This window comes from Habropoda laboriosa, unplaced genomic scaffold (genome assembly GCF_001263275.1).
Source record: "Habropoda laboriosa isolate 0110345459 unplaced genomic scaffold, ASM126327v1 scaffold207, whole genome shotgun sequence".
Classification (NCBI taxonomy): domain Eukaryota; kingdom Metazoa; phylum Arthropoda; class Insecta; order Hymenoptera; family Apidae; genus Habropoda; species Habropoda laboriosa.
Window position 1 is genome coordinate 1,525,845 of NW_017100397.1, and position 25,621 is coordinate 1,551,465.

The 25,621-nt window shown below is 29.8% G+C and overlaps 8 protein-coding genes across 11 annotated transcripts in view; 4 read left to right on the forward strand and 4 right to left on the reverse strand.

The window, feature by feature from the left end:
* Positions 1-585, reverse strand: part of LOC108575200 (calcineurin subunit B type 2) — a 1,325-nt gene extending 740 nt beyond the window's left edge. The window contains exons 1-2 of the mRNA XM_017937936.1: positions 517-585; positions 268-307 (exon numbers count right to left, since the gene is read on the reverse strand). Of these exons, the coding sequence (XP_017793425.1) occupies positions 268-307; positions 517-519 (43 nt within the window). The 5' untranslated portion in view covers positions 520-585. The remainder of the gene's footprint in view (positions 1-267; positions 308-516) is intronic.
* Positions 586-1,155: 570 nt separating this feature from the next.
* Positions 1,156-2,440, forward strand: LOC108575214 (aurora kinase B). Its single transcript, XM_017937955.1, has 6 exons — positions 1,156-1,268; positions 1,338-1,529; positions 1,603-1,737; positions 1,811-1,969; positions 2,054-2,285; positions 2,354-2,440. Exons 1-6 carry the CDS (start codon positions 1,156-1,158, stop codon positions 2,438-2,440), a joined length of 918 nt encoding a protein of 305 aa, XP_017793444.1.
* A 116-nt stretch (positions 2,441-2,556) lies between these two features.
* LOC108575181 (putative tRNA pseudouridine synthase Pus10) lies at positions 2,557-4,411 on the reverse strand. Its single transcript, XM_017937910.1, has 6 exons — positions 4,263-4,411; positions 4,103-4,207; positions 3,731-4,038; positions 3,451-3,662; positions 3,262-3,387; positions 2,557-3,179 (listed from the first exon to the last, which is right to left on the reverse strand). The coding sequence occupies exons 1-6, from the start codon at positions 4,404-4,406 to the stop codon at positions 2,557-2,559; spliced, it is 1,518 nt and encodes a 505-aa protein (XP_017793399.1). The 5' UTR covers positions 4,407-4,411.
* A 326-nt stretch (positions 4,412-4,737) lies between these two features.
* LOC108575179 (transmembrane protein 183B) lies at positions 4,738-6,679 on the forward strand. 3 transcript variants are annotated; one of them, XM_017937907.1, is made up of 9 exons: positions 4,738-4,793; positions 4,859-4,956; positions 5,056-5,136; positions 5,252-5,350; positions 5,424-5,492; positions 5,571-5,709; positions 5,783-5,984; positions 6,156-6,320; positions 6,407-6,679. In XM_017937907.1, the coding sequence occupies exons 2-9, from the start codon at positions 4,887-4,889 to the stop codon at positions 6,677-6,679; spliced, it is 1,098 nt and encodes a 365-aa protein (XP_017793396.1). In that variant the 5' UTR covers positions 4,738-4,793; positions 4,859-4,886. The 3 variants fall into 3 exon arrangements, with proteins under 3 accessions (XP_017793396.1, XP_017793397.1, XP_017793398.1); XM_017937908.1 differs by lacking the exon at positions 5,252-5,350 and having other exon boundaries at positions 4,771-4,956; XM_017937909.1 differs by lacking the exons at positions 4,738-4,793; positions 4,859-4,956 and having other exon boundaries at positions 5,060-5,136; positions 5,252-5,336.
* Positions 6,680-8,544: 1,865 nt separating this feature from the next.
* Positions 8,545-11,414, reverse strand: LOC108575204 (conserved oligomeric Golgi complex subunit 2). Its single transcript, XM_017937942.1, has 11 exons — positions 11,343-11,414; positions 11,045-11,272; positions 10,698-10,964; positions 10,320-10,621; positions 10,133-10,250; positions 9,747-10,069; positions 9,576-9,642; positions 9,314-9,494; positions 8,963-9,242; positions 8,708-8,888; positions 8,545-8,628 (listed from the first exon to the last, which is right to left on the reverse strand). Exons 1-11 carry the CDS (start codon positions 11,412-11,414, stop codon positions 8,545-8,547), a joined length of 2,103 nt encoding a protein of 700 aa, XP_017793431.1.
* Positions 11,415-12,446: 1,032 nt separating this feature from the next.
* LOC108575201 (ubiquitin-conjugating enzyme E2 L3-like) lies at positions 12,447-14,076 on the forward strand. Its single transcript, XM_017937937.1, has 4 exons — positions 12,447-12,704; positions 13,018-13,110; positions 13,376-13,562; positions 13,634-14,076. The coding sequence occupies exons 1-4, from the start codon at positions 12,678-12,680 to the stop codon at positions 13,801-13,803; spliced, it is 477 nt and encodes a 158-aa protein (XP_017793426.1). The 5' UTR covers positions 12,447-12,677; the 3' UTR covers positions 13,804-14,076.
* An 829-nt stretch (positions 14,077-14,905) lies between these two features.
* On the reverse strand, positions 14,906-21,461 carry LOC108575155 (cullin-3-A). 2 transcript variants are annotated; one of them, XM_017937880.1, is made up of 14 exons: positions 20,779-21,461; positions 19,294-19,677; positions 19,023-19,226; positions 18,759-18,938; positions 18,310-18,684; positions 17,912-18,082; positions 17,725-17,832; positions 17,469-17,646; positions 17,160-17,398; positions 16,896-17,065; positions 16,685-16,823; positions 16,473-16,600; positions 16,321-16,379; positions 14,906-15,062 (listed from the first exon to the last, which is right to left on the reverse strand). In XM_017937880.1, the coding sequence occupies exons 1-13, from the start codon at positions 20,836-20,838 to the stop codon at positions 16,355-16,357; spliced, it is 2,361 nt and encodes a 786-aa protein (XP_017793369.1). In that variant the 5' UTR covers positions 20,839-21,461; the 3' UTR covers positions 14,906-15,062; positions 16,321-16,354. The 2 variants fall into 2 exon arrangements, with proteins under 2 accessions (XP_017793369.1, XP_017793370.1); XM_017937881.1 differs by having other exon boundaries at positions 14,906-15,076.
* Positions 21,462-22,837: 1,376 nt separating this feature from the next.
* LOC108575158 (isocitrate dehydrogenase [NADP] cytoplasmic) lies at positions 22,838-24,837 on the forward strand. Its single transcript, XM_017937884.1, has 2 exons — positions 22,838-23,219; positions 23,498-24,837. Exons 1-2 carry the CDS (start codon positions 22,998-23,000, stop codon positions 24,704-24,706), a joined length of 1,431 nt encoding a protein of 476 aa, XP_017793373.1. The 5' UTR covers positions 22,838-22,997; the 3' UTR covers positions 24,707-24,837.
* Positions 24,838-25,621: the final 784 nt, after the last annotated feature.

Genomic DNA, 25,621 nt, shown 5'->3' on the forward strand with positions numbered 1-25,621 from the left:
CAAACATGGTGTCTTGTATTTTATAGATGCTATGTTTAGTTGGTGATAAAAATAAGTCACAAGTAACATGTAAATTAAACAAAAATTGAAAAAAAAATTTTTTTAATACGAGTTCACATGAAATTTTCGTTAAACATATTTTGATATAGCGTTACAGTATTATATGGCTTATTGGAAAATACATAAAATTATTATTTCGAACAAAAACTGGATGAAATAGAATAGGTTATTTCAAGGTAACAAAAATAATATTCAATATTAACTTACAATTAGAACATAGTTCCATAGGCAACGAGCTTTCATTACCCTAAAAAGAAAAAAAAAAACAAAACAGATATAAATATTTTGTTAAAAAAGCCCTGTTTTGCTCATAGCATAAATTTTTTGAAGATGATAACCACATCAAGTAATGTTTTTCTTAGGAAACATAAATATGAAAAATATTACACGTATTGTAATAAATCGTTCTATTTTTTATATGAGTATGATAAATCAAAATATATTGTGTTCAATTACCATTGTAAACTTGTGTTAGTAGATTTTTGTCAAAAAGTTACCACAAAACGTCAAAATTGATCAGCAGATACTGTTTTACGATTGACGACCAGTGAAAAGTATAAATGATAGAAAGGAAACTTTAACGCAACGTATAATCTAAGTACACGAATATGCATATCAATATTCCAAGTAGATAGTCCAAATTATATTTTAAATCAAATAGTGTTCCTTTATGCTACGCCTATCAAAAAACATAAAACTTAAGATTAATATTTTTTTAATTGAAATTAATTTACAAAATGCTACGCAATCGAAATAAAAATTTTCGTGATTTACACCCAATAGATGTCACTTTAAGTTTCACTTAAAAGTTTGAATCGAATATGTCAGTTGGAAGGAGAATTACAATGTGTTAGATACGTTTTTTTATGAATATACGGACGATTTCTTACCTTATCAAGAAGCGTTAATTATACAACTTAAATAGTTGCAATTAATAAATATTTTAAGGTATGTAAAGTATAAAATTTAAAAACTTTATTTCCCTTTTTTCTGAAAATGATGTAGAGATGATTTGATAAATAAATTTATGTGAAATAATAGATGTTTAATAAAAGTTTGTTAAGAAATGTTCCAAAATTGTTTAGACTTGCTATTATGGCTCACATAGAAGGATTTAGACTACCTTCCAATGTTCCTTCTGAATGTAAGGAAGTTGTTCTTAATACTTTATATAAAATGGAAGAACATGTTATAGGAAGAGGTCCAAGGTATGTAGAACAGCAAATGTATTTCATATTCATGATTTTGTTATTAAAAACAAAATCGTAATTTTATAGATATCAATGGAGTTTAAATGACTTCGAGATTGGTGCACCTCTAGGCAGAGGTAAATTTGGCCGTGTGTATCTAGCTAGAGAAAAGACCACCGAATATATGGTTGCGCTAAAAACTTTGTATAAAGTGGAATTAATGAAAGGACGTGTAGAAAAACAAGTAATGCGTGAAATTGAAATTCAAACACATTTAAGGTAAATTTATTAACATGCAAGTCATTTATTTATTTATTTTTTATTTAAACATATTGTTATATACCATTTTTAGGCATCCCCATATACTTCAAATGTTAACATATTTTCATGACCCTAAACGTATATACCTTGTATTAGAGTTTGCAGCTAGAGGAGAATTATATAAAGAATTAATACGTCAACCCAATAAAAGATTTAATGAACACTTGTATGTATTTTTGGAGTAACTTATAATTTATTAATAAGTAATTTATTTTTAACAAGATTCTGTATTTATTTAGGTCTGCTAAGTACACTTATCAAGTAGCAGATGCTTTGGAATATTGTCATAGGAATAATGTAATTCATAGAGATATAAAGCCAGAAAATTTATTACTTACATATGAGGGTAATGTAAAATTAGCAGATTTTGGTTGGTCTGTGCATGCACCATCATCCAAGTAAGTATATTTAAAAAGAATTAAATATTAAAAAAACTAAATTAATAATGGAGAAAATTCTAATAACAATATTAATAATTATAGAAGAAATACATTATGTGGAACATTAGATTATTTACCCCCAGAAATGGTAACAGGACAAACTTATGACATATATGTAGATCATTGGTGTTTGGGTATTCTTTGTTATGAATTTCTAGTGGGTAGTCCACCTTTTCTTAGTGAAACACAACAAGAAACTTATATAAAAATAAAGTCATTAAATATACAATGGCCAGAACAAATTACACCTGGAGCGAAAGATCTTATATCAAAGGTAATTAATGTTTATTTGTACTTTTATCTTTTTATTTACGTAAATTATCATCTTTATATTAATTACAGTTAATTAAACGGAAAAGCTCGGAAAGAATTTCTATGGCAGCTGTAAAGAGACATTTTTGGATTTTAAAGTACAAGGACGCCCACTGACGTGAAATATATTCAAAAGACATGAAATATATTTTTTATTATATAAAGCAACCATTATTAAAACAATTACATTTTTACATGTGTATAAAAAAATATTTTAAATATTGTAATAATTATTATGGCCAATTTAAATTAATACCTGTGACATCCAACGCGACTATGTCGACTTCAGCATTAAGAATGTCGCACAAACTCGGTTTAGTTCGTCCAAAATCTCCGTGCACAAATTCCTTTACATATGTTCCAGCTTGTGTTTTAATATCTAACACAAAAAATGCACTAGCATCCTTATTTGTAATATTGAATTTTTTCAATTCTTGAGGTTTCGCCCAACGAGCTCTAATTTCATATATTAAACGTTCTCTAGGGCTCAAAGGTCGTCTGTGTAATACTCTGACTGGAGTTTTTTGAGTTATTTTTACTCGCTTTAAATTATTCAATTCTTCGAGGGATATCATATCTTTGGTCGCATCACGACAAATACAAAATGCACGATAAAATTTTGTTTTAACATTTTCGCCTTCTTTTAATTTTTTCAAATCAATCCTAGATAGCACTTTCAGATTCGATGTGATTTGCACTTGTCGCGAGGATCGATTAATTTCATCAACTAAATCTGACAGTAACTTTTCTGTTATTTTGGACTTTTGGGGATTAATTAATTCAACTGCAAATGGCCTCCCTGAGTATATATTCCTAACATCCACATCTTCTCTTCCAGATGATAAAAATTTTATAGCTGCATACATATAAGAAATATATTTTACATGAAATTATTATTGACTTGCAACATTAACAACTCTATTAAATATGCAACTTACATTGAGCTTTGACTACTTCAGCAATAGGATTACACAGTATATCTTGGACAGACGTTTGCATTTTTTTTTCACCATTTATAAACCATGGTGTTTGACTAAGTTCTCTTGATAATTTGTTATACCGACCTATAATTATAATATAGTATACATATATGTTAATTTATATTGTAAATGTATTTCTAAAATTACCTCCTATAAAAATACTAGAATGTGTACACATGATTTTTTCTACATAAATCTTATCAGTGGTTTCAAATATTACAGTTTTAAAACATTTAAAAAACTCTTCGTCTGTTATTTTAGTCATTAAAATCTCTATACTTGTTTTACTGAATCTATTATCATTGCACTTTCGTTTTTGTTTATATTCTATGTTATTTGTTTTTTTGTATGTATTTAATCTGAAACAATAAACACATTTAATTAGAAGTAATATTCAATCGAAATGAAAACAACTTTAGAAACTTACAATGCTTCACATTCTTTCTCATTGTATTCATACTTTAAGATAATTTCAATAATAAACGGTGATGGTGTTGTTAAATCCACTTGTTTTTTTATAGCGTTCTCAATTTTAGGAATTGTAATCCATTTCCAAACATCTTTAACATTTTGCAGCTTAACTTTAAGACAGAGCAACATGTCTTCTGAAAGATTAAATTGTGTTGCACATTGCATATGCAAAAAATGTTCTCTAAGGCTGATGCATATGGGTATTGTCAGTGCACATATAAATGTTTCACTGTCATAGCTTTGCTTCTCTACTTCAACATGAATCTGTATAAAATTATTTAATGTTTATATAAAATGTTTATATTTTAAGTCAGATACTTGTACATACTTTTTCTACAACTTGTTCTTGTATCTTATTTTGGAGTATCCCCAAACAGGCTGTGCAAGGAACTTCATTATTAAATGGAACATGCTCTACCTCAATATATCCAGCCTACAAATACTATATTATATTAGAAATTTGAAAAACTGCATTATTTTTAACTTACACTTTTGGCAAATTTAATAGGATCTTGAAAACAATCTATTGTACGGCATCCAATGAAACGAAAACAACACCTTAAACAACAATTCTGTTGTTGTAAGAAATTAAAAATACGTTTCTCCTCTTCAGTACAAAGATTCATTTTCATATAAACTCCTACAATATATCCTAATGTTAGAAAAATTTGAATTACGTCTACCAAGATAAAAGTTAAAAAATTAATATTACATTTCAAATTAATCTACTGAATATATAAACGCGTGTACATTTAAATAATAGATTGTAATATTTCACACTGTATGTTTCATTTTTATCAATAAGAACTTAAATTGTAGATTAAATTTTAATAATTTTTTAAATTATATTATTCATTCACAGTTTCTATTTAAATAAAATAATTAAAGGAAACATGTACATCAATTCATGATAAATGCGATACAGTCATGGTGTCATGATACAGTACAGACGAATACATTTTCTGTATCGACTTTAACAAGAAGTGTGATGGATGTTTGCAGTGTTGTCTGTTACTAGTGTAAATAGTTATGTATAAATTTTTAGATTTTATTTTGTTGTAACTGGTACCTGATTAATTTTTAGATTATATAGTAACGTAGTACTTAATATCATGCCTATCCTAAGGAAAAAATCTAGCAGAAAAGTAAATACGGAAAATGGCAATGACAATTTGATTGGAGGTTAATCATCGTTTTATTATTATTTGTTTAATTTCTTTGATTAATACATTTATTCAGAATGTGCGTATTGTCGAAATAATATTTTACTTTTCGTGACAGATGTAACCATTGACGACTTTGCAAATTCATCACGGACACACGCGAGATTTAAAAAGGCAGTGACGAATTTCTCTTCTGAAGGTTAATTCTTTAATACGTTTCAATCAGTTATATGTTTTGCCATTTCTGTTTAATAGGAGAAGTTTAATTCATTGTTTTATATTAAAATTTTTACATTATGTTCCTTATTTAATAGTGAAACAAGAAACAACAACACAAAAAGAAAAGAAACTTTTCTGGAATGAAATGGATGAAAATCTGTGTGATTCAACTAACAATAAGTTAAAGAAAAATAGTAAAGATACAAATAATAAACTTTTAAAAGTCTTTATAGTTTTAAACAAATGTACATTAATTTCATCCTCCAGGTGCATTAACAATTCAAAGAAGAAGTAGAAAGGCAAATTCGTCTGAAAGGATTATAAAGGAAGAAGGAGGTAAGGTAAAAAAAAGTCAAAATAAAAAAATAAAATTTTTTTAATTATAATAAAAGTAAATTTTATTTTATTATTTAGGTGTAGATTATCCATTGGATATATGGTTTATTATATCTGAATATATTAGTCCAGAGGCTATAGGAAAATTTGCTCGAATATGTAGAAGTTCTTATCATGTAACAACAACAGGAAAATTTTGGTTTCACTTATATAAGTCGTAAGTTTCTTGTTATTCAGAATATAAATTCTGATAAAGAATTCTTATAATAATGAGTAAATTGTAATTATAGTTACTATAGATTTGTTCCTGGTTTACCAGAGCGTTTACAACCACAATGTATGGTTCGTACACATGGACTTCGTGCTTGTGTTATCAGAACATTGCATTACACTTACTTTGCTTTGAAAAGAGAAGTTGATGATGTATCCTTTTTGAGACAAGATGAGCCACATTCTCTTGTAAAAAGACAATGCTGTCTTATGTGGCATAAAGTAAGCAATTTAGAAATATGCATGATTTAATATTGGATGATATAGAAAGTTTCCACTCAAAGTCATTTGAAGATAACTGAAGGCTGTGTCAAATTAATTCTACTTTTTGAATGATCCATTAGAATTTTTAATAAAATCATTTACAATGTAATTATTGCTGTTTTTTTTTAGAAAGGAAAAATGCGATGGTATTTCTTTTTCAAATTAAAAGAAATACCAAAGTCAACAAATAGTTCAATAAAGCAGGAAACAAAGATAAACAAAGAAAAGACAGATTTTCTGGAAATGCTGGAAGATGTAGCTGTGAATCCAGAAGAGGGTTGTAAAATACTTAGGGTATTTATTTTACTATAGGACGATTATTTATAGTAAATAAGACAATCATGTAATGTTATATTTACACAATATTATGTAATTTATAGGTAACTTGTTTAAATTATAGTATGTTTCCACCTGTAATTGGTCTGATTTTGCAATCAGTAACAATGACATTGATGCCAGGATTTAAAAATCATCGATTACAACTCGGCTTTGGAACATCAAATATTCCTAATACATCAACAAACCAAGTTATTTTAAATGATGTGATTAATTGCCATATTTTAGATTGGTGGCATCCATCTTATCCCCATCAGGATGGAATGACAGTTATTAAATTACCACAAAGTGATTTTTGGGATCAGAGCTTATTATGAAAACAAAATTCCATATTTTATAATCAAGCAGTTATACCATAAGTACGATCTTTGTAATATAAATACATTAATGTAAATAATACATTAAATATCTGCTAAGTAAATGATCTGAATATTTGTTTTTTTAAATTTCACAAATCATTGAAATATCGAAGGAAAGGACGAAGAGAATGCTAAATGATAAATGGGACAAAAATACTAATGTTTTATTAGTTATTATATGAAAAGTATGTACCTTGACCTTTATGTATAGGTCAAATAAAAGGTTATCAAAAGACCACCACAGCGTGATTCTACATCTTTGGATCGGTGGACATTTGCAAAAAGAAGTACGTGCAAAATTGTCCTTGATCGTGAAATTCATAGTCAAATATTTTTTGCTTGTATCGTATTCTACTCGTCGCGAGGATAAATAGTATGAAAGGAACCATGGGTCGCAACTCAACCGTTTTCTTGAAAAATGATGTTAAAGTTCCAATAATTTTACATCAATAGATGACATGAAATAATGAATGAAAAGAAACTGTTTAAATGTGAATGCTGAACAAGTGAACAACATAACGAAAAATGTAATGGTGGAATGTTTCAGTATTTGTTGTAGACGTTCAAAAAAAAGTTAAATATTTCGAAAAGTATTGAGTTTTTCACGATTTTACCTTTATATTTTTTTATTTCGAATGGCACAAGGAATCAATTCATGTAAAAAAAATCGTAGGGTTCCATTTAAAAAACAAGTACAATTGCATGACAGAGCTTGATAAATAATGTAAAATTTTCTTCTACAATTATTTTCTATCTCCCATAGAAACAAAGTTACAGTCCAGTCCAGTTACTAGAGTTACTCTATGCAGTTTTGATCTGTAATAAGTAATTCGTTCGGAACCGACCAGTTGCTTATTACGGATCAGGTATGCTATTCGACTTGACTTTGTTCTCGGACGGGGCTAGAGAACATAGAGAACGAGCGAGAAGTTTGAGATATGTATAACACGCCAGGATCGCTAATACAAGAGTGAAAAAGCATTATACATATTCTATTCTTTTACTAATCGGCGTCATTGTTCATTTAACCGTAAAGATTTATGGTTTCTCGCTTTTACGGACCTCTCACTCGTTTTCGGATCTCTCATTCGACGGCCGACTTCAAATAAAGAAGAGGGGACAGCGAGTTGGTTATTACGAGCCAGACGGCAGTTGCTTATCACGGATATTGTTACATATAACACTTGTACATATGTAACACTCACCCAAGAATTGAAAAAAAATATTTCATGTATAATTTTAGAATAAATATTGTTTGTTTGTACTTTGGTATTTTTCTTATTCTTTATCATTATATGTATCTAGGCTCCTACTTTTTAAAATAAAATAATTTTTGAAAATCGTTTTATCACTGATTTTACATAGCATCAATGAAAAATATAACTTAAGATTTCCGTTTGTAAAAGTAATATTACTCTGAGTCGAGATTGACCCAGCGCGGCGTCCTCGTTGTGCGTGAATGTTACAGAGTGTACTGTCCGAGGGTTAATGCGGTGTGCACACTGGTGTTCGCGAGCAGTTCACGAACAAATCATGAACCATGTTGGCCGGCAGTGTAGATATTCGTGAGCGGTGAACTCATTAGCGAGTTCCAGTGTTGATACAATGCTGCTCCTATTCGCGAAGCAAATATTATTTTTTTGCGAATTATTAGAATTTTAACATCAGTTTTCAAGAAAACGGTTGAGTTGTATCCCATGGTTTATTTCACTTTTTTTTGGTTTCTTTTTATGCACCCTATACACATAGTAACAATAAGTAGATAACATAAAACAAAAAAGTTTATTTTAATTTATTTAAAAAAACAAAAGAAACGAAACAAATTATCTTTTTGTTGCTGTTTTAACAGCATGTAATAATTCTTCTACATTATGCACGTTTGAGGTTGAAATCTCCATTTCTGTAATCTAAAAAATGCGATTTACATTCGCAATGTAATATAACTTTTACAGAGCAATAAATAAATGATTTGACAATAAGTGTTACCAGATTAGCGTAAGCTTGAACATCAACTTGCAATTGAATACGTATCTTTTCATCATCACTGATTCCTTGAGCTTCAGAGGGGAGGGACCCCGTAGATTTATCGCGTATTTTTTTTAATCTTCTTAAACTCTCCTCGGTCTTTTGTACTGAAGTTAAGACATCTGTCACGGAAACTAGATAGCTAGAATAAGCCAGTATGATAAATTTAGTAAATATCATAATGTTCAATAATATTACTTGTATCTTTTCTCTTACTGTTTGGTCAATGAAGAAAGAGCTAATTCCAACCAATTATTAACATTTTCTGGTATTACTTTTTTGTAATCCGCATGAAATTTAACAAGAAATTGAAGCGTATTTTTAACATAAGCGCATGGTTTTGTGGGTACATCCCTCTTAGTCCGTCTGAATAATCTTGGTATATCGCTGACTTGTTTCAAATGCGTCACACATTGTTTTAGAAGTTCATTTACAATTTCTTCCGTGATTTGTGGGCAAACAGTTTTCAAATTCTTTATCGTTTCGTCAAGAGAATCTATGGAAGAACACGCATATAATGATAAATGAAGTATTAGCAATAATGATATTAATATTTTATACCATAACCTTTTAATAATTTTAATACTATTGGTGTCTCTTGTTTAAGTTTCGAACGAGCTATTTCCAGAAGAGATGGCAGCATATTTACAAATCTTTCTAGATCCTTATACAAACAGATTAGGAAGTTAAGTTTTGTGGAGTGTTCTACTTTGCTTAAGTTGCCTATTTCATTTTCTATTGGCCATATCTGTACATAAAAAAATATTTAGTTAACAAAATTAAAAATTTTAACGTATTCTATTATTTAGAAAAGAACGAAGTTCTATACTTCTTTGAGTGCTGTTTGAATCCATGTTTGATATCTAGCACATATCTGAAGACTAAATTTCCAGAATCTGTATGTAAAATGTAACAATTTATTGTAACATTCTGCTATGATTTTTAATATTATATTTAAATTGTATTGTATTGTTTTTTAATATTTGTATTTTAATCTTACCTGTGAAAAAGTTGATATAAATATACATCATTGTCCCAAATTTTTTCTAAATTTTCCCACATCACACTGGTTGCGTAAAGAGAAAAATCATTTTTTGTAAGGGTTTGCAAAGTTCCTTTTACAAATGCAGGTGATATTGGTTCAGTTAAAGCTGTTTCAATTCCACTGGCTATTTCTTGAAATCGTATTTGAAAATATACCGGTAAATTCCATTTTTTGAGAAAGTTTTTGTATTGTGAATTTTCTTTTAGTACAACTAATGATTCGGGTGTGATACATTCAGCTTCCAATTTTTCCAGAAATTCTAAGGTTGCTACATATCTCTGAAATTGTGAAATATTATATTGTATGCTATCAAAATAAAGATTTTTTTTTTATTTACTTACAGAGTGAAATATTACTGGATCTCCAGGAGCAAAGATACATTTTATATACAGTTCAATTTTTTCTTCCACATCAATCCAGAAACTGTTTACCAAGAAATTGAAACCTTTCACAGAAAGTCTAAAAGAAAGACTTGAAAGTATTTGTGTATAATAATATTACAAAATTTGGTTGTAATGAAATGCATACCTGTTTGGATGCAGTGTGATGTCTAACAGTTGTTTCAATTCTACATTTAAAATATTCAATAATCTGTTGTATATATTTTGTAGGCCAAGCAAGTCAGTTTGCAAATGTTCTATATTAATTACACTGTAAATCAATGGACTAACAATCTCTTTCTTTACTAAATTCTCTGCATCACATATTTTATCAAGTGTGACATAAATCCTTAAGCAATGAATTAATAGAGTAGAATTTCTTTCTTGTATACATGCTAAGAAAAATTCATTGAGGTGTGTCATGTAAGATTGTTCAAGTTTCTCACCTTCCTGTTGAATATAATATCCCTTTAATTAATAGCAAAAATAAATTTATCATTGATTATTTCACTAAACGTGTACATACATTCTGTTTGTCATTGATAATGTCTAATTTGCATCTGGACATATGAAAATGCAATTGATTAAATTCTGCTGCAGCTTGTTCTAAAATGTTTATTTTGGCTGGGCTTTCAAGGAATGTATTTAAAGATAATATTGATGATAGCTTATTTAATGATTTATAAATATGTTGTAAGCTAAACACACTTTGTTTATATTCTCTAATTTTCTTACTTTCTGTAATATTGTGAGTAATTGCAATAATTTCATCATCTAGAGTTTGTTGTACTTGCTGCCCCAAAAATGATTAAGTACTATATAAGTAATATTACAAAAATGTTTGGTAATTGAATATTTTCTCTTTTCATTTACCATTACTTCTTCCTTTAATTGACCTAATGGTGTTTGTAAGTCATTAATAGCTTTATCTAAACCAATCAGATTACTTGATAAATTTACAAAATCTGTATAATCTCTATTGATTAAATCAATCATAGCAGATCTCAATAATTTCAAATATATCCCAAGATCATCTCGCATTGTTTCCAATTTTGTACTTTTCTTATGTTCTTGAAGAAAAGTATCTACATTGAAGTTTGACTAAGTAATACAAAGTACTGAATTAAAATAACATTCTATAATAAATTCAAAGAGTATAAAATTAACTCACCTGAATGAAATCAATTTCTGAAAAACATAAATCTTTTGGAGCTTTGGGTAAATTAATATTTTCCTTTGACATGATGTTAGATTTTTTATCATTAACCTTTTTTTCACAAAAAGTCGTATTTTGCTATTAAAAAAACCGGTGTATTTGCAAATAGAAAAAACTCATTCAGCGTTTGTTTATAACATACATTTGACAATTAATGCAAACTGATAAATTACAGAAGAAAACATTTGAAAAAGTGCGTAACAGTATAACGTTCTCTTCACAGTAACTTTTTGTATTAGTTACTCCGAAACGTATTGCTTGATGAAGCAAAAGTGAAGTTCCTAGGAGGAGTTAAGGTCAAAAAGTGGGAGATGGAGAAGAGCTTATGACATCTTCTCTACTAATCAGTGAATCACGATCAATATCCTTCGAAAAATGTTACCGCACTTAATCTTTTCAATTTCCTGTTTTTTTGTCAGAGTGCGACATTACCAACAGCTAATTGAAAATCATTTGTCTATCTACATCAGAATTTCTCCTTAAGTGAAGACTTAAGGAGGAATGGCGTATTTATCTTTTTGTCCACTTATTTGCAGGAGCATGCGCATGGAAGCTTCACTTTTGCTTGGTCATACATGTGTATATTTTATTGATGGCTTTAACAGAAATTTTTTCGAAGTGTTTGTTAACCCTTTGCACTCGAAGAGCTTTTTACTATAGGGTAGCAGCGAACCTTGCTAATTGCTTATACTAAAGAATTAATATCTATTACTTTGAAAATTGATATTTAATATTTATTAAAAAATGGATGAAACTTTTTAAAACTAACATAGAAACAAATCATACATATGTATAAATGTATTTTAATTATAATACATTCCATTAGAAGTTGGTTCTTTACGAAAGCCTCGATTAATTATTTGCCAAATAGTAAAAAATAATATCGCTTTTCAATCGCCACTCGAGTGCAAAAGGTTAATATATGTAAAAATGTTCAAATATCTTATCAAAATCTGCTTTTTTAATGGTGTTTAAACACAATACTTTTTGACTTAACTTTAATCTTGTATACGCATACGTATGTATAAATTGTGTACCCACGCATGCGTATGTAGCTGAACGAATAGACGGGTAGCAGTTCATATTCCTGACTAACAGTAAATATCTACATTTGTATTGATGAGAAAGCGATCTTATAAAACAAAATTAAACGAAAGGAAACTTTTACGGATTCGTAGTCGAAGGATTTCCATAAAAAGTGCTAGGGTATTTTCAAAAGTAGAATAGCTGTGAAGCCATCACCAAGGAACTTGACAAGTTTTGCTACTTTTAGTGGAATTTATTTTCAAAATGGCAGCTGCGAGAAGATTACAAAAGGTAAATCAAAGTTTCTGTCAATAGGAATGATTATACATTAAATTCGATATGTAAAAAATATAAGAAATGATATATAATTTCAACGTGACCACTGTGTAGGTGTTTAATAGAAGTTATCTCTGTAATATCCTTCTTACTGACATCGAGGTTTTCCACGATGATATGGAGCATTAATACTTCTACTATTATTTGTTAATATTTATCCTCTTTATGTTCATAATCTTTTCTAAATTAGATATTTTGTTACTCTCTTTAGATATATTCGTATAATTTTTAGATATTTAATAACATTGAAGAGGATTATTTTTTTCAGGAACTTCGTGATATAAGGGCTTCGGCAATGAATAATTTTAATATTCAAGTAGATGAATCGAATATGCTCACTTGGCAAGTCCTTATATTGCCGGTATGTTTTGATGTACCATTCTATTTTAAAGATATAATCTAATCTAACCTAACCTAACCTAATCCTATTTGTAAAGACAACTGTAGTTAGATATATGCAATGCTGTACTACAGTTTGATTTTGGAAACATTGGAATGATTGTATATATCATTTTCGAAATTTAACTGGTAACATGATAATGCAAGTTTTAACTATATATAATGTGTTTTTATTTTATTATTGTTTATTTAGAAATATTTGTCATATTTTCTATAAAATGTTTCAGGATAATCCACCATACAACAAAGGAGCATTTCGCATTGAAATAAACTACCCTGCAGAGTATCCTTTTAAACCTCCGAAAATAAACTTCAAAACAAAAATATATCATCCAAACGTGGATGAGAAAGGACAAGTATGCTTACCAATTCTAAGCCCTGAAAATTGGAAACCAGCTACAAAGACAGATCAGGGTAAAATTTAATTTTAATTTTTTGTATACTATAATGAAAGAGTAAGCAATAAGTAAATAGCTTATTTGCAGTTGTACAAGCTTTAATAGCATTAGTGAATGATCCGGAACCAGAACATCCATTGAGGGCAGATCTTGCTGAAGAGTTTTTAAAGGATAAAAAGAAATTTTTAAAGAATGCTGAAGAATTCACAAAAAAGAATGCAGAAAAGAGGCGGGAGTCGTCAGCTTCTAACGAATAACCACGGGTGACGGTTCTACTCACCATGATGCCTGCCACCTGTCAGCTAATTTAATTCAAGCCAATATAGACTTATCTGTTACATGAAAACAAGTTGATTGAAATACATGTGTACAGTATTGGTTAACTACCGACAATGATATTAATATGTGCAAATTGTAATGTTTATAAAGTGGATTAACAAATTTTTCAGAGCAAAGTCAAATATAATAAACTAACTGTATGATATTATGTACAATTTGTATTTGAAGTCATTGTATGGACACGATCTGTATGAATTTAAGAAGCATGAAAAATATCACCAACTTATTTCTGTTAAATCAAGACAATTATAATTTGTTATGAACAGATATGATGACATTATTAAAATAATGCATTTACTTCCAAACATTAAAAATACATTATAAAACTGTTAACTGTTCAAATTACAGATAACTTTTGACTCATATCAATTGAATTCATGAGCATCAAATGATTATTGTGAATGTACATGAAATTTATGTATTTATTAAACTGATCACACTGATACTGCAATTCGTATTTAGATTATTAATATCAATAATAGTATTGCTTTTTAATGTAATCTGGAAAACATAATTCCATCTTTTAATATTAAAAAATTAAATTGTAACTAAATATTTTGCATATAACTGCAATTGAACTATTTTACATGTATGTTTGTTTTTTATGTAAAGCTACCCCATTAAATATTAAGGAATTAAATTTGTCTATACTAGTTTGTTGATTACATAACATACAACAGTACAGAATGATTCAATTGTTAATATCTAAATACATAAACAATTTTAAATGTATCTTACCTCGCTTTGCACGTGCTTATATATGAATATATGTAAAAAGACTCGATTGTGCAAAAAATGTTAGAAAATGGAATGGAATAGGATTGGATAGAATTAATATGATTTTTTCATATTTAAAGCGTGTTGAAACTAAGGACTGCTTTTACAGGGTTTTATTTTTTATTCAGTTTTGCGTAAGAAAGGGTAAAACCTTTTGTTTAAATATTAAAACTCTATATTAATAAATAAAGATATAAATGAAAATAAAAATATGCATTTCACATGTTTTTTCTCCACCTGCCGACACACGAGCCCATAAGAATACGGTTTTTATATAATCATAACTTTTCATTCCCTTTATTAAGTTCCTCGTCTTTTATATAAGAATGCGCGCACTCACTTAAATTCCACAGATAAACTCCGCATCTGTTATAGATTTGTAGATTCCACTTTTGGCATACTACAATAAATATTCTGCGATTTAACGAAGAACTGGATTAATTTCGATTGCAATTAAAATAATTGATGAGCTAGGTGGAAGAGGTAGAACTTTCGAAGAATCTACCGAATTTGTCTTACTTGTATGGTTTCATTTATCTCGATCGCGGTCGTAATTCAATCGAAGGTCGAAACAAAATTTGGTCAAAATGGGATGTGGTGATAATCTTTTGCAAGGACAATGTGGAAAATGTTTAAAATAAAATAATCGAACGCTGAAAATGAGGCAAATATATTCTCAGATATACATTCACACTGCTTTATGTACAGATATAATAGATAACCACGAATGTAAATAAAATTATTATATAACATTAATTATTTAATAAAATTTCATGATATATCCCCATGTAGACTGCATATGATCATAGATAATCACTGGTTTACAAGAGTAAAAAGATTGCTTAATTGTAATACGCCCAATGTGTGAATCAGAGATTGTAACTTATTTTTCCATTTATACCACTAGTAAACGCACATTCAATTAAACGCTATTGAATTTAAATTACAATTAATTTTATTACAGCAAGTATTTTTTCACATATACCAACTGAAATACAATGAAGTAGTGAACTTAGGGAAGAGGAGATATTAACAACTTTACAGAACGTATTTATAAAATTTCTATACTTGAATTCTATACAACGAAAGTATAAATCCTATAAACCATTCAGTTACCTTCATGTCAACCTTTTCCACCAAACTGGTCAATTATGAAACACATGTAACTATTTTCTCTAAAAATCTCGAGGCAATCAACATCAATTAGTCTCAATTTATCTTTTATAAAGTCGATTATTTTTCTTCTATGAAATTCTATTTTAAGTTTTAAGTTATGAGCTAAATTACAAGATTACTTTAAAGATGTAACACGTGATATACGATATATATAACAATTTTATTCAAAGTGAATAGACGATATCAAAATTTCTGTTCAAAACCTAACACATAAAATAAAAATTCATTTCTTGCAGAAAAAATTACCACGAATCAATGGAATGTTGAATATTGATAATCAATCCGAATGATACGGCTGTTGATGTGGAATGCCTCTCATGACATGACCGTCTTAACTATGTTCATAAAAAGAACACTAGAATAACCTTAATCAATCAATTGATGAGAAATCGATGATCTAACATACACAAGTCGACAAAATATATAATGAAACATTGAAATATATATATTTAAAGGAATACGTATTATTACAAATTACTTACATGTTTGTACAGATCCAACATTTCAATTCGAGCATTAAGCAACGTACGTATACACCTTTCTGTATTTGAATCAATAAAATTGAAATTATTATTAAAAAATTCCATAATAAACTACCAGATAAAAAGGGAAAATGAATAATCGTTACACGTACCTATCTTCTGGAGTGCGTGCCAAATATTCACGTTCGATTAAACCTTCGATACGTTTCTTAATTATTACGGGTGACGGCAAAAATCGACCTCTTAATTGCTCTGTTACCTCCGTTACAAGTATATTGTGCTAAACAGGAAGAGTACGCGATATCACATAAAAAATGATAAACGTTTGAATAATTATACATGCAGAGACATCGATGTTACATACAGGCATACGCTTCCTGTCTTTCATGATACGAACGATAGCTGCTTCTATTTCGTGCTTTCTATCCTCGTCTACTTTATTACGGGTTTCTCTTCTTTCAGGTTCCGATTCACCTTTCGCCGCTACCGTTTGAATCTTCACTCTAGAAAAAAATGACAAATTATTATTAAAAATTACTAAATTATCAAAAACAGTTTAACGTGTTGCACAGTACCTGTGTAATTTACTTGTAAAACTGTCATTGACACAGAAATAATGCGAAGGTTCTATTTCCTTTGTACGAGGATGCTTTAATAACACTCTTTGCGTGGCTTTGCCCATTGCGAGAGATTGTAATGCTCTAACCAAGTCTCTCTCTGGAATATCGGTTTCACCTTGAATTTCCTACGCAATGTTTCATATATTGTACAGACAACCGTAAAATATCGAGTGTCCAATGTGAAAGAAATCAAGAATAAATCTGGCTACTTGAACTAACCTCATACGTCAATTTGTCTCGTTTGTTGAATAGCATTAAAACGCACATTTGATAAGTTGATACTTGTATTATGTGTTTCCTTGTGTTTCCACAATTGCTGCTACGTTGGCTTAAAAGACTACCATTGGTGCTACCGCTTCCGTTACCGCTAGAACTCGAAGACGATGGTGTATCTAAGCCACCGCAGCTGCCTTCTTCTCTTCGTGGTCCATGAAATACAGCGTTTAAATCCGCGGAACCTAAAGTGGTTATGTGTTAACCGCTTCATTCCAAACGTGATGATAAAAAAGACAGTACCGTTTTACTAACCTAATTGTGGTTGTAACGTCAACTGTCGACCACTGTGTTTAGCAAGATAAAATCGTCGGAAGGCATCGAAAGCATCTCGTGGAGCAGATGGCATGCTACATTTCGGAGTTGCGGACTGCGTCGGCCAAAAACCAGTTGTTAAAACTCTTACACTTATATCCACACCATGTAAATTTGTCTACGATATAAGATACAAAATTATAGAATAGATTATTTAAAATTTCTATGAGTTATGCAGTTAAGTATAAGTACTAACATTAGATGTAAGGACATGATCTTTAAATTCATCCATGATGGTATTACTGACTGTTATGTCTTTGAACATCCCCTCTAATTTTGATGTGAATTGGCATCCACATTCAGTCTAAAATAGTTAATTATCAAGAAGTTCATTCTGAGGAAGACAAATATTAATAAATGGACAACAAAAAGAAAAATGTTACCTTTAGTTTGGATATCATGTTTTTTTCACTATCGTCGGACACGGATTTATTCAAGAGAAGACGCTTAGCTAAGTGTTGTTTATAGTACCGTTCGAATACATCTTTTTCTTGAAGAAATCTGAATAAAACCATAGTTTTATCCAGGATACCTTCAATTTCTTGCTCTGTCATCTAAAATGTGTTTAAAAAAATGTTTATCATGAATATCATTTACAGTACACTATCACTAATGACTAGAAACAAAGATATAAGAAGTAAAACTTATTTTTCGCTCATCTACAACAATCTTTTGTAGAATACAAGAAATTTAGTAAAATTTAACGGTATTAATTACCGTGAGTATCTATACACGATGAGTATCTATGAGTACCTATAAGAACACAATTAACACAACTAACCCCTTTAACACCTTTTTTCAGCTTATCATCGATGAAAAGCGAAAGATATTCTGGACTTTTTGTGTTTAAATTTAGAAAATATTCAAAGTCAGACGCGATCATTTGCTTATAGTTCTTGTCGTTATTAAACGAGTAGTGAAGAAAATGATCGAAGCGGTCTTTCAAGTCCAGTAAATTTTGAATAAAAAGAACGGCATTCGTCGTTAATTCATGTTCCTCTTGAACCATGGCACGTCCTTGTTCTTTAAGAAATTGAGAGACACAATCGCACACAGTACGTAATCCATCCGAAACTCGTGAAAATAATTTGTACATGCAACCCAAATCTTCAGTTTTCTGATTTTTGAGCATGTGCACCACACCACTGTTTTCCATCTGTACATAAAAAGTAAGAGAAAAAATCATTCAAATTTATCACTTTGTACAATAAATATAATATCTATTTATACCTCAACGATAGTTTTCATATGAATTTTAATTAGTTCTTCTTCTACAACTTCTACTATCCGCGGTTCGGTAGATTCATCTAAATAATGTTTCGCTCTTTCTGATTCTTCGCAAATTCTAGCTTCAACTTTCTTTATATAAACTGATGCGCTATTTTCTGCCAGAAATTTTTGAGATTCCATCTACATAGAAGCCCATGATTAATAATGTTAAAAATTAAGAGAGAAACAAAGTACACAGAAAATACACATAAAAGGCTCTCTCACTCTATAAAACTCAGCACTTTGTTGTAAAAAAGGCCTTTCAAAGTCTTCTTCATAAACTTGACGACTGTTAATGCCAAGTAACATTAACATTTGGCAGGCATTTTTTATCGCAATGCGATCTACTACTTCTCCCCTTCTTTCTCTTGCTACCATACCTAGTAAAGTTTCTCGTAAATGATCTCTAACACATCCATATCTGACCACCTAAAAATAATCATTTGTATTTTTAATCAATCCAAGAGCATTTCATAATCGAATAAAAAATAATTACCTGATCTCTAAATATGATAAGTCCCAAATTATACACATTGTCTACATCATGCTGTTGCACATACACTCTGTCCATATACATCAAAACATCTCTGATCATCACCATAGATGTTTGATGATCATTCCAAGCTTGATTTAATGTTTGAAGAAAATTGTTATGAAGAGATCTTAATACATCTTCTCTCACTTTATTTTCTAAATGATGTGTTACAACTTCCTTTAAACCAGTATATAAACGCTCCCCATATTTGTGAAGGACCATAGTATAAGCATTCCGATAAAGTTCTTCAAAACTAAGTCCTGAATTATTTTTTTTCTGAATTTCTTGAATAGCATTTTTCAGTAGTGCCCAAATACTTTCTACATACTTTTCATCCATAGTCGTCTAAAAAAGAAGAAAATAATAAATGTACCATTAACTCTATTATTACATGAATAATATTAAAAAATTAAACCTTAATTCAGATTGAAAATGAGAAACTTATTAGGAATAATGGGTAAATAGATTGTATTAAGAAAAATCAACAGAATGCATCAAATTATGTAATACAATCTCTAATATTGGTAAAAATGTAGTTACTAAAAATGTTTAATTGTTTATATGTCTTCTCAATGTCTTGTTAATTTTAATTATGACATAATTCCTTTTCACCTTTCATAAATCATTTATACATTCCTTTATAAGCTATTAATAATATTTAATGAATATTTTGTTCTTTCCATATAAATACAGAATTTTTAATTTATTGCTTTATTAGATAAAGGAGGAAAACAAATACGAATGCAAAAAGATATTTTCTAATAAATTACGTACAGTGTAAAACATGACCACAAAGAAGCACACAAATATTGATGGTACTTTAAGTATCAAAATTTTTTGGTTAATTTTTTAATATCATGTTATTTGATACACAACTTATGTGGAAAAATTTTACAATCACAAATTTTGTCAGGTATAATGGTCACGGTTTAGATTTAAAACTTTATTGACAGATCAAATTGAACTTCGTCGATAAACATGACAACATTACAATATTTATATTTTATTGCTTTTATTTTATATGCCACTATAGCAACTGCTGATACATTCATTTCTATGACAGAACACACAGTATTAGGAACATCATTATTGAAACATAAAAAACAAAGAAACTAACTATAATCTTCAATAAAAATTATTTTCCTACCCATTACTACATACTGAAAAATGAAATTTAGATTTATAATACAGAATCAAATGACAAAAACAACCATGTATCCTTGAGTTATAATTATTTCCAACTTGACATCTAATTTAAAAGAACAGGTTATCAAAGTATACATGTATATATGTTTAAATTGGAGTATAGCATATTTACAAATTCATGGGTCAAATAAAAGGAGGCAGAGAAAAAAAAATAACAACATGAAATAAATAGGCATTTAAGTGAGTAAAACGAGAGCTAAGACTAAAAAGCGAAAAAAGCGAGAAAGGAGTTGAACTCACCGGAAAAGCACGTATACGCATTTTGCTTTCTTTCTTAAGCATAGAACTGCTCTTCATCATGTCGAATTTCTATCTGGACAAAGATACTTTTTAGAAATGCTCTCTGGCCAATGCTACGATAACGTTACACCGTGTGTACATCGACACCAGTTAAATGTAAGGAGCATTCACTCACGATACGAGGTAGTTTAGCCGATGATGATCGGCTATAGCGTGAAAATGCAATCACTCATCCACGTTCGCGGTGTGTAGAAGGGGAACCGAAAATTGTGTTGTTATCGTGGACATTTAGTAAAAAAAGGAAAGAAAAATATGCGATGTATCGGTGAAGAGAGGGAGAGAAAACGAGAGGCACGGAGAAAGACAGTGAGAAACAGAGAAGGGATGATGGGGAGGGGGGTGGAGAGGGGAAGAAGGGTAAAGAGTGTTCTCTTTTTTACCCGGCAGATGAAAATGGGGGATAAGGCGCTTAAGGGTTGGAAAGGTAAAGGGGGAGGGTAACACGCGAGAGAGAAAAACAGGTAAAGAATATGAACAAAGGCGAAACGGAGAGAAAAAAAAGAGAGGAAAATATCTACACACTCCTGTCACGAAGTGATCGAATCTGTCAGATTCTCGATAGTACACTAGAACTTCGTTGGGTTTTGAACACGTTAACGTGATTGTCGATATGTTCTCAACGTCTTTCGAGGCATAGTGAGTTCAAAACGTGATAACTCGAGTTTTCATCTCTACGGTCCGATGTTAGATGCACAATATATCATTCACAACGATACGCTCCATGCACATGAATCACGAACACTGTTATGAGTATAGATTCGCCCTTAACGAGTTTCATTATGCTACCGTCGCTCTAAAAAAGACTACTTTTTGACTATGCGTTAATTCGTATACTCATATTCACTTTAGATTTAAATTTGTCACTATTGATTTAAAAATTATATTTTTATATTGTTTAATAACTTCAAACGTTACTTGTAATTGAATGCAGCTAAATTCATATTATTACTTTTACCATTTCTATGAAAATTTTCCTTAAATAAAACTAATTAAATATGATTTCAACATTCGTATATTAATAATAAAAATCCGAATTTATATTTTATTGGAAATTATTAAGTTAATATAATAATCTAACGACCAATTACAATCGGAGGAGTAAAGATGGCTTTACATGAAACTTTATACGACTTCTTGTCTTTACATTCGTAAACTTAACTACTTTACTTGTTGTCGCTGCTTTAAGAACGAAGAACCATTTGAGTTACTTGTAGAAAAAAAATTAATTAATTGTGTGAAATTTATTTTAGATAAAGTTAATGTATAAATATCCTAGAAATACGATATTGTTCTACATTTTTTAAATTATAAGTAAACGTATTATTTAAAAATTATTTCGGCTAATTAAAAATGTGTTAGTATATACTTTTACACGAACATACACATGCACAAATATGATGAGGCTACAAGTTTTATTTGCATTGACCTTGCATTAAATACATTTATGAACTGCAAATCCGAAGAACATTACAAGATGCTAGTCATTAATATTCAATAAACATTTATTTCTTATGTTTAATTACAAGTAGTTGTCGAGATATTTATATAAACCAATTATATGATCAAATTAATATTAAATTTGGACACGCATATATCGTTTGTTAAATGTTTAATGAAATACCTAACAAAATGATAGTCTTCCTATAAATTTTGAAGACAAGACAAATTTTCTGCCACGAGCATATGATTTATATACGAACATGTTCGCCGAAAATACGTGATTACTGCATTTAAATTTTCCTACATAAAGATTGTTTACCTATCACAGTACAAACTCCAAAGATTACCCGAAACTTTTAAATTGATAAGGAGTAGTATTCCTATGATAGTGCATAATTAACTGCTATTAACTGCATAATTAATTGCTTTAATGTAGTTCATTATTAAATGATCTAACGATTTAATCAATCTTGAATATCATTCCACTTATTCACTTACTTGACATTTTACTACGATAACGAATAGATCTTTATGATAGAAAGTAACGTTTGAAGATCGTGGAAATTTTGTGATCTATGAGTAACGATAAATGGATAAAAATTCTAAATTTTATTGGTAAATGAAAATATATAGATATATTGAAATATTATTGTAAAAGAGATATATTAAGAAGATTCTTCATAAATCGCATAAAGTAGGTAAGAATAGTAGAAATACGAATGTGTGTAAAATTGTTCCGTAAGGCTGCCATGTTTTCGCCCCACCGTCTCATCAGAGCGAACGTGCATCTTATAAGCAGCGTAGCGTGTATTGAATCGGGTAGTAACACAGTTGCTTCATTGCGATTACTATCGCCAAAAATTTGCCAGGCGCCCAATAAATCTGATAACTCATTCGTTAGGACATTCAGTGATTCCTGTAAAATAATGGGGAAAATAAAGGTAAGCGACATTGTAGCTGTGTCACTGACATTTGTTAACGGCGGTATATGTATGTTTAAATTTTTTTATTTTGTAATACGTATGAATTTTAATTATTTTGGATGGCAGCATTGTTAGAATCTTAAAACAGGTTTTCAATTATATTCCGTTTTATTATGAAATGAAGTTCTGTTTTGTATCATGAATATATAAATAAATAATTTTTGTATAAAATTAATTTTGTATTATTGCAAATTTTTATGTTCATAGCATACTTCTTGAATTGCCATTTATTTTAGGTTGGACCAGTTGTTGATATCCTGGGTGATGAAATGACAAGAATTGTATGGGATGCTATTAAGCAAAAACTCATTTTACCTTATTTGGATGTTGAACTTTATACCTATGATCTGGGTATTGAAAATCGGGATACTACCAATGATAATGTGACCATAGAATGTGCAAAAGCTATTATGAAATATAATGTAGGAATCAAATGTGCTACTATTACCCCAGATGAAAAAAGAGTAGAAGAATTTAACTTGAAACAGATGTGGAAAAGTCCCAATGGTACTATTAGGAATATGCTAGGAGGCACAGTTTTCCGTGAAGCTATTATTTGTAAAAATATACCAAGATTGGTAACTACTTGGACTAAGCCAATTATCATTGGCAGACATGCACATGCTGATCAGTATAAGGCTGTAGATTTTGTAGTACCCGGACCAGGTAAACTTGAGATTACATGGACTGGAGATAAAGGAGAGAAAATTCAGCATAAAGTTCATACATTCAAAGGATCTGGAATTGCACAAGCTCAATACAATACAGATGAGAGTATTCGTGCTTTTGCTCACAGTTCTTTCCAATTTGCTTTACAAAGGAACTACCCCTTGTATCTTTCTACTAAGAATACAATTCTTAAGCACTACGATGGCAGGTTTAAAAATATCTTTCAAGAAATATATGACAAAGAATATAAAGCACAATTTGAAGCCAAGAAGCTTTGGTATGAGCATCGCTTGATAGATGATATGGTAGCATATGCAATGAAGACAGAGGGTGGTTTTGTATGGTCTTGTAAAAATTACGACGGTGATGTTCAATCTGATTCTGTGGCACAAGGATATGGGTCCCTGGGTTTAATGACTTCAGTCTTAATTTGTCCAGATGGACGTACAGTGGAAACAGAAGCTGCTCATGGTACAGTTACAAGACATTATCGTCAGCATCAACAAGGAAAGGAAACCTCAACTAATCCAATTGCCTCTATATTTGCATGGTCAAGAGGTTTACTTCACCGTGCAAAACTGGATAACAATAAAGATCTCAAACGATTTTCAGAATGCCTAGAAGCAGTTTGTATTGAAACTATTGAATCAGGCATTATGACAAAAGATCTTGCAATTTGTATTAAAGGAGTAAATAATGTTACTAGATCTGATTATTTAGAAACATTTGCATTTATGGATAAATTAGCAGAGAACTTAGAGAAACGACTTAAATGACTGCCATGCGATTCTCGTGATAAAATGCTATCAAAGTATTAAACACATATAGAGAGGGAATACTATAACTGGTAATGGGGAAAGAAACTGCATTTAATTCACATATGATAGATTGCAAAAATGGAATACACACCCAGTGATATGAATGAAATTAAAATTGAAATACAATTAATAATGTAATGCATTTTTACAAAAATACAGTTTGTTTTGATATTATATATGTATGCTTTACTTTTGTCTATATATTTTTTAAACAATTGTTAATTATAAATTATATTAATCGAACTAATCATTTATCATTGCCCATCCTTTCTCTTACGATAAAACTGATAAACGCCTTCAATTTATTGATATGCGAAAGATATTCAATTTATTGATATGCGAAAAAAAATTCTAAATTACGATTACAGTGTGCCCAGTAAAAAATCGAATTATATAATATTTATTTAACCATATCACCCATCCTAAACGAGATTAATTTAACGATTATTTTAATAATAAATATTTAGTTGCCACGTCAGCCTATACTGCGCTTAATTTTATCGATATTCGTATCGCGAAAGTATGTCAACCGATTTTCATTCAGTTTTATTAATAATACATTTGTGGGGGATCCTTTCCAGGCGATAATTGTAATTAATCTTAAGATGAAATAAATTTGTCGGATCAACAATTTACATAGAGACGAACAAAAGCTTATATCCAAAAGAACTAACAAACTACTAAATTCAAACTTTTAAAAAACGCGCGCAAATGAGACGCATGTGCAAACCGAAAACCCTACACATTACTATCTCAAATTATTAAAAAGAAAAAAGAACAACAGATCCTACATCTTGCCATGTGTCCATTACATATAATAATACTAAAACATCTGTTTTCTTTCTCTACTTTTAGATAAGGTTATTATTTCGT

Coding starts and splice junctions, on each gene's coding strand:
- LOC108575214 (XM_017937955.1), top strand. CDS start 1,156: ATGGCTCACATAGAAGGATTTAGACTACCTTCCAATGTTCCTTCTGAA. Junction 1,530..1,602: donor GAAATTCAAACACATTTAAG/GTAAATTTATTA, acceptor TACCATTTTTAG/GCATCCCCATATACTTCAAA. Junction 1,738..1,810: donor AAAAGATTTAATGAACACTT/GTATGTATTTTT, acceptor GTATTTATTTAG/GTCTGCTAAGTACACTTATC.
- LOC108575181 (XM_017937910.1), bottom strand. CDS start 4,406: ATGAAAATGAATCTTTGTACTGAAGAGGAGAAACGTATTTTTAATTTC. Junction 3,663..3,730: donor GAGAAAGAATGTGAAGCATT/GTAAGTTTCTAA, acceptor TTATTGTTTCAG/ATTAAATACATACAAAAAAA. Junction 3,180..3,261: donor TGAAGTAGTCAAAGCTCAAT/GTAAGTTGCATA, acceptor ATATGTATGCAG/CTATAAAATTTTTATCATCT.
- LOC108575179 (XM_017937907.1), top strand. CDS start 4,887: ATGCCTATCCTAAGGAAAAAATCTAGCAGAAAAGTAAATACGGAAAAT. Junction 4,957..5,055: donor CAATGACAATTTGATTGGAG/GTTAATCATCGT, acceptor TTTTCGTGACAG/ATGTAACCATTGACGACTTT. Junction 5,137..5,251: donor GACGAATTTCTCTTCTGAAG/GTTAATTCTTTA, acceptor CTTATTTAATAG/TGAAACAAGAAACAACAACA.
- LOC108575204 (XM_017937942.1), bottom strand. CDS start 11,414: ATGTCAAAGGAAAATATTAATTTACCCAAAGCTCCAAAAGATTTATGT. Junction 10,965..11,044: donor AATTAAAGGAAGAAGTAATG/GTAAATGAAAAG, acceptor TTTTTGGGGCAG/CAAGTACAACAAACTCTAGA. Junction 9,495..9,575: donor TTCAAACAGCACTCAAAGAA/GTATAGAACTTC, acceptor TTTTATGTACAG/ATATGGCCAATAGAAAATGA.
- LOC108575201 (XM_017937937.1), top strand. CDS start 12,678: ATGGCAGCTGCGAGAAGATTACAAAAG. Junction 12,705..13,017: donor CTGCGAGAAGATTACAAAAG/GTAAATCAAAGT, acceptor TATTTTTTTCAG/GAACTTCGTGATATAAGGGC. Junction 13,111..13,375: donor GGCAAGTCCTTATATTGCCG/GTATGTTTTGAT, acceptor AAAATGTTTCAG/GATAATCCACCATACAACAA.
- LOC108575155 (XM_017937880.1), bottom strand. CDS start 20,838: ATGATGAAGAGCAGTTCTATGCTTAAGAAAGAAAGCAAAATGCGTATA. Junction 18,685..18,758: donor ATATGAAAACTATCGTTGAG/GTATAAATAGAT, acceptor TTTTATGTACAG/ATGGAAAACAGTGGTGTGGT. Junction 18,083..18,309: donor TGAAAAAAGGTGTTAAAGGG/GTTAGTTGTGTT, acceptor AACACATTTTAG/ATGACAGAGCAAGAAATTGA.
- LOC108575158 (XM_017937884.1), top strand. CDS start 22,998: ATGTGTGTAAAATTGTTCCGTAAGGCTGCCATGTTTTCGCCCCACCGT. Junction 23,220..23,497: donor AAATAATGGGGAAAATAAAG/GTAAGCGACATT, acceptor CATTTATTTTAG/GTTGGACCAGTTGTTGATAT.